This window comes from Corythoichthys intestinalis, chromosome 21 (genome assembly GCF_030265065.1).
Source record: "Corythoichthys intestinalis isolate RoL2023-P3 chromosome 21, ASM3026506v1, whole genome shotgun sequence".
Taxonomy (NCBI): Eukaryota; Metazoa; Chordata; class Actinopteri; order Syngnathiformes; family Syngnathidae; genus Corythoichthys; species Corythoichthys intestinalis.
Window position 1 is genome coordinate 37722521 of NC_080415.1, and position 6831 is coordinate 37729351.

A 6831-nucleotide genomic window follows, 5' to 3' on the forward strand; every position below is an offset into this window, starting at 1 on the left:
GGGTCGTTGGCGCATCAGATCTTTGTAAAACTGGATCACGGTCAGTGGCAGCCCCAATAGTTGATCCCCTCCGTCTACTCTTTTGAACCACGTTGATGATAGCACAGGAAATGATGAGTTCAGAGATTGGGGTTTGGGTTAAGGATGAGGGGTTAGGGTTGTCGTCGTGTCCGATCCCAGTAAAAATGGAACATGGTCAGCGGCGGCCTTCAGTTAACCCTCTCCTTCTTTCGTCCTATGTTGATGACATCACCGGAAAACACTACGTCGGAGGTTGGGGTTTAGTTTAGGGATAAGGAGTTAGGGTCGTCGTCGTACCGGATCAGAGTCAAAATCGGCGACGGCCCTTGAGTTAACTCACCTTCCTTCTTCTGTCCCACCTTGATGACATCACGGGCAATGACGACGCGGCGGCGTCAATTTAGAATTTAGAACGTGTCCGTGTTGTCGTGCTCTGTACAAAAAAAAAAAAGACAAATGCCATCTATGTTTTCTACTTGTTTTCTATTTTTATACGCACGTGAGACATCGATTGTGTAACGTATTATTTTTATGATTTAGAGATATTTTATTTTTTCGGACGCCCATCAATCTGTTGATCATCTCGCTTCCGTCAATCGCTGTTCTCAATCTCAAGAATTCTACGAATTATGATCATAAAGTGAACGTGGCATGTAAACTGTGGACGTGCACGCTGACTACTTGTATTAATAATAATAATAATATTCATAATAAGAACAATAATGTCACGCCTCTATCGTCAGTGTATCCTACGTAGAATCAGACGATAGAATTGGATGAAACGTTTCGAGTGGGAGAAGAATAATTTTCTTTGTGGTGCTCGCTGTGTGGCTCCCTTGTGACGCGTCAACCCCAAAGCATTCTGGTCGCGACGACCTTGTACTTTTCTACGTACTTCCCGTGTTTTGTGACAATAAAAGTGACCGCCTCGTTTCATGCGTGTCTGCTTTCTTTTCCAAATGAGTCTATCTCTAGTAGGGGCCCAATTCATTTGTAGTTTCATTCATTATGACATCTAAATGCTGATATAAATACATTGACTGATTGAGTGCTGGGTTGTCCTTGTGGTCAAAGCCCCGAGAGTTTAGGATTGAAAGTCTACCACCTAGTGGGGAGAATTGTACACAACAAAATCTCTATAGTACTGATATAAATAAATCAAGACTGATTGATTGAGTGGTGAATTTATTGTTAAATGCTGCCCTTTGCGGTCAAAGGCCCAAGACTGAAAGTCTACAACCTAGTGGTGAAAATTGCCCACAACAATATATTTTCAGAATCCGAATAGATTGTGGATAGAGGGAATATAAGCGTATATCCACATCACAAAAAAAAAAAAAAAAAAAAAAAAAAAAATCACATTTCCATCACATTTACTTTTTTTTCTTGCAATATTAATGTAATATTAATGTCTAATTCAGTGTTTTTCAACCTTTTTTTAGCCACGGCACTTTTTTTTTTCATTTGAGGCACAGCAAAAGCACAAAATGTAAAAATTAAAATCTGTACCGTATGCAGGTAGCCCCCGGGTTACAACGTACTCTACCTATGCGATTTCGAATTTACGATGCCAGTCTCATCCGCCATTTTGTCTCTAGTCGTTTTTTTCCCCGCATAAACAGTACCTTATTGTACATCACAGTATATATATAAATTTAAGCTTCATAAATATGATGTGTAGGGTTGTTCCGATCATGTTTTTTTGCTCCCGATCCGATCGTTTTAGTTTGAGTATCTGCCGATCCCGATATTTCCCGATCCGATTGCTATATTTTTTTTTGCTCCCGATTCAATTCCAATCATTCCCGATAATTTTTCCCGATCATATACATTTTGGCAATGCACTAAGAAAAAAATGAATAAAGCTCGGACGAATATTTACATTCAACATACAGTACATAAGTACTGTATTTGTTTATTATGACAATAAATCCTCAAGATGGCATTTACATTATTAACATTTTTTCTGTGAGAGGGATCCACGGATAGAAAGACTTGTAATTCTTAAAGGATAAATATGACTTTGTATATTGTGACTAAATATTGCCATCTAGTGTATTTGTTGAGCTTTCAGCAAATGATACTGTAGCCATTTAACTGTTTTGCCCAAATGCATGATGGGAAGTTCAACCATGACTGTGCGTAGTGGCACCAATTGATATATCTTCTCTGCGTTGAGGCGTAACATAGGGTGTTAAGGAAAAGATCAACCACTACCATTCTTCCCCACATTGCTTCCCACGATATTTCTAATTGTTGAGAGAGGGATTTTAAGGCTTTAGCCATGTATAAAGAGGCTCCAAAGACTGCCAAAATTCTCTCTACTCATTTTATGCTTCCTGATAGCTCTATATATAGGTATAACGGCACCATTATAGTTTGAACGCGACTATGAGTGAGTGGCTTGTGCAGCGCATGCGTTAACTGCATTAAATAATGTAACGTGATTAATTAAAAAAAAAAAAATTACCGCCATTTACGTGATAAATTTGATAGCCCTACTTTAAGCCAAACTAAAGACTCTGGATGAATGTAAGACATTTTGTCTGTAACATTAAATACAATTAGAAAACGATTTAATTAAAAAAAAAAAAAATAAAAATAAAAAATATATATATATTAATAAAAGGCATGTCCAATATTTTTTTGCCAATTCCGATACTTTGAAAATGACGTGATCGGACCTGATCGATCGGGACATCTTTAATGATGTGTTCTAAATGTGAAGTTGTTCAGCTTTACAGACCGCAAACAAGGCAATAGTGGTTTTTATGTCCTTCACGTTTGACAATTCGTAAAGCTGTAACACGCATATGTAAACCTATGTTGAAAACGACACGCAATTGGTGTTCAAACGTCCATCTAGTCTTATCAATATGTAAATTTAGGAGATTTGTTAGGCAAATTAGGCTAATTTAAAGTCCGCTAGCTTAAATGCTACGAATGCTAACATATTTACAATTCTCATAGCAAATCAATCACACATAACACCACAAACAGTAGCTCGAAACTTAATAACAAATGCATACACAAACATATAGTAGCTGAAACAACTTACAGCCTCATGTGGGCCAAACCAGAGCGCAGCTATCCTTTATCCATGTCAGACATCTGCTCAATCATACAATGCGACAGCCAGCCATGCCCAATGCTGACACCAGAGGGCAGTGTATTAGGGGTGCACGATATCCATTTTTTGAAAGCGATATCGATAACTTCCTGCTCCTCAAAACCGATAACGATATCGATAACCGATAATAAATATATAATTTTTTAAATGTATAACCTGAGTTTTTGAACACCTGGAGGTTTGAAAAAAAATAGTGGTGGATTCAACATAGATTTGCCTTTGATCTCATTAGATTTTTCATAATGACATGAACAAAACAGTGCGTTTCACTTCTGCACTGCCCGACAGCCAGCTAAGAATGAATGGACTTCCATAAACCACAAGGCTTGGTCTTTTCTTGTTTTTATGGGAAGACACTCATCTTAATATTATGACAGTACAACAGAATAATACACATTTTCAATACTCAATATACAACAAACTGCACAATACACTTATATACACAACTATTATATGTATAGCATAGCAGACTAGCTTGAGCTACTAAAGCATTGGCTGGCTTCTGTAACACAACTTATGAAGTTCTGTACATATGACCCTTCACCACAGAAGTAAACATATATTGCACATCCATATGTAATAGAAAACATAAAACACATATATTTCCGAGGCGGAAACGTAACAGAAAGCATTCACGACTGTCAATGCTACCGCTAGACACCGCAATGTGTAAGTGATTGAACCAAACTACTGTAACAAAAATTAGATGCAGTGAATTATTCTGACCAGCAGGTGGGAGCAACGGCCCGCAAATGGTCAACTGATTTCCCATACTATTGTGTAAACTGTAAAGCCAGAACAGTACATATTATCGGTCCTATTATAAATGTTATTGGATTTATCGGGATGACGTCATAATTTCTATTATCCGACCGATAATTACCGGACCAATAATTATCGTGCATCAGTACAGTGTACCCTCTATCATTAAACAAAATACCTTAGGAATTTTTGGATAGTTTTGGAGTAGTTAAAGGGTTAATTCAGACTTAAACGGAAATTTGGGTTACGCCGCCAGCACGGGAACGGAACCCGTTTGTAACTACCCGAATTAACGATATAGAGGAAAGAACTGAATTGGAGTGAAACAAAGAAAAAAAATTTATAATTATATTTTTACTCACTCAGTGTGACTTGTATTGCAGTGTTGTTTTTGGCAGCCCTTGTCATTTTCGTCTTGGTCTTTTGGACGAAATACTTCTAAGTCTTAGTCACATTCGAGTCATTTCAAAGGATATTTTCTTTTTAAAAAACTTTCGATGTCACTGTTATCGTTTCGCTAGCTAGCAGCTAGCTTCAGTGCCACTCACACCTTTCTTAGCTAATTACTTTGTTGTTGTTAACTATAGACACCTACTGATATGGAAGAGTATTGCATGATTGAACAGCACACCCTCGGTTAACGACGCATTAGTGGATTCATTGTCAATAAACATTTTTAACATCAATTAGGTGAAAGTGGATGATAGGGTTAGGCACACAAGAAACTACCCCACGACACAGTGGTTGAAAAACACTGGTGAAAATATTATTTGAACACTCAAATGTTGTCATTTCATGTCATTGCGTCATATAATCAAACCAATGAATGACAGGCTTAACAACTTTAAAAATCAATGAAGAACAATAACAATGCTTAAAAGAAAACTAAACAGACGACGACGCTGAAAATCAAGTCACGTCAAATAAGTCTCAGGAGAAAAATGAAGCGCACATCTGGGAGCAAAATCACGACATTGTCATCATAGATTCACAGAAGTTTTAACACTACGCGGATAGGGGATTATTTTCAGAGGACTTTTATGTGCTGTCCAAAGGTAAGGATACATTTTGGTGTTACCGGACCGGTCTGGCCATTCGGAAGGGTTCTTAACGGTACACAAAACAGTGTTTGTAAGAGATTCAGAGAAGGAAAGATGCCTTTCAATCATGTCCACTTCAACTCGGATTCTCTGCCCTTCTAAAGGCAGATCCCACCCTCCAACAAACGTTGTTCTACCATGCATTGTGTATTTACCATCCTTAAATCCAAAGAAAAAACCCACCATTCGAGCTGGCAAACAAGGGTCGCCCCACTGGACCCCCAAACACCAGTCGTTGTTGTCTCCCACCTCTACATCCCAAATGTTTGTTCCCGAGTCCAAAGCGCAACCCAGCACAATTTTCGCCTTGGACCTCTCTGGATTCTCTGGGGGCTGATTTGCTTCATTTAAAGTCAGACTGGTCAGATCTTCAGACAGAATAAGACCCGGACCGGCCGTGTTGGGGTCCAGAATGACGGGACTGTAGGAGAGGCTCTCCTTCATTCGCTCCCAGATGTTGAACTTGAGGTTGCCCACGTGTTTGGCTTCGTCCAGCAGAACTCCTCCGGGCAGCTTCAGTTCATCGAGCGGTTCTTGGTATCTGCTCATTGCGGTCAGGATGTTTTTCATGAAGGCAATGTCGTCAGATGCCAGATTCTCCTCGGTGCGTCTGATAAAGTGTGACAGAGTGGCCATGTCTCTGCTTAAAGCCGCAATCTTCTCCTTCATGAATTGACTCTTGATTTTCTCTTCTTCCATGACCGCAGCTAACCTGGCCTTCTCCTCGACATCTAGGAAGCGACGGAGCTCTTCAAAATCCTTCTTAATCTTGTTTTCGATCTTCTCGCTCTGGACCTTGATGTACTCTGCCAGTTCTATGCAGTTCTCTCTAACCTTGGTATAATCTTCTAGTCTGTTCTTGGCACGCTGCAGTTCACACTGAAGTTCCTCCTTATGATCTTCCGCAACTTCTTTGAGGGGACGGAACTTGTGTCCTGCGTGGATTTTTGAATCTCTGCAAATGAGGCACACCAGCTCCTGGTCCTCTAAGCAAAAAAGTTTGAGTTTCTCATCGTGCAAGCAGCACGTGTCTTCAGACCAGACCTGATTTAAAAAGTTCTCACACATATTCCTTAGTGCTAAGTTCAAAGGTGGATCTGTCGACTGAAACTCTGTCCTACAGAGTGGACACGATCGCTCTCCTTTGTCCTTCCACTGCTGCAGACACGCACGACAGTAGCTGTGACTGCACGGCAGCATGACGGGATCTTTGAAGACATCCAGACAGGTCGGACATTGAAGATGCTGCTCTAGTCTTCCGGCCATGGTCTTTGAGATGAGCTGACTTGAAGCAACTACAAATGCCTTCTAGTTTGCTTTTGTTCTGCTTTTGAATTAGGCGTTGGCATCTGCTCCATCAGCCTGGCTGATAAGCAGAACAGGATATTCAAGTTGTTCAAGTGACCACTTCATGAATTGGACCGTCAGTAACCTTAAAGTGATCCTCTAACACAAATACATGTAGGCTCTAATAAACCACAATTGTTCTCTTGTACTAAAATATGTTGTTAGGAACACAGAAAATGTTAAATCAATGGCAATATTTTATAATATTTAGTCCATATTTTGACCGTTAGTTGGCGCCATGGTTTGCCGGCTCGCAGTGATGACTTCATTGGTATTGTAGCTGCCATTAAGGCAGAATAAAGAAATAAATAATTGACTCTTTGATCTGGGGGTGTAATGTTAAGCATTTAGTTTCTTTGATATGGAGTGGGAACTAAAGTTCACTGTCGCAAGTTGACATGGGCACTATTAAGTGTTACATCGGCTTATTATCTGATGAATACCACTACAGTACAGACAACTTTTCAGTAC

General features: G+C 39.6%; 1 protein-coding gene across 1 annotated transcript; it reads right to left on the reverse strand.

Moving 5' to 3' along the window:
• Window positions 1–4987: 4987 nt before the first annotated feature.
• On the reverse strand, window positions 4988–6611 carry LOC130909274 (E3 ubiquitin-protein ligase TRIM35-like). The gene is made up of 2 exons (XM_057825532.1): window positions 5169–6611; window positions 4988–5019 (listed from the first exon to the last, which is right to left on the reverse strand). Exons 1-2 carry the CDS (start codon window positions 6277–6279, stop codon window positions 4988–4990), a joined length of 1143 nt encoding a protein of 380 aa, XP_057681515.1. The 5' UTR covers window positions 6280–6611.
• Window positions 6612–6831: the final 220 nt, after the last annotated feature.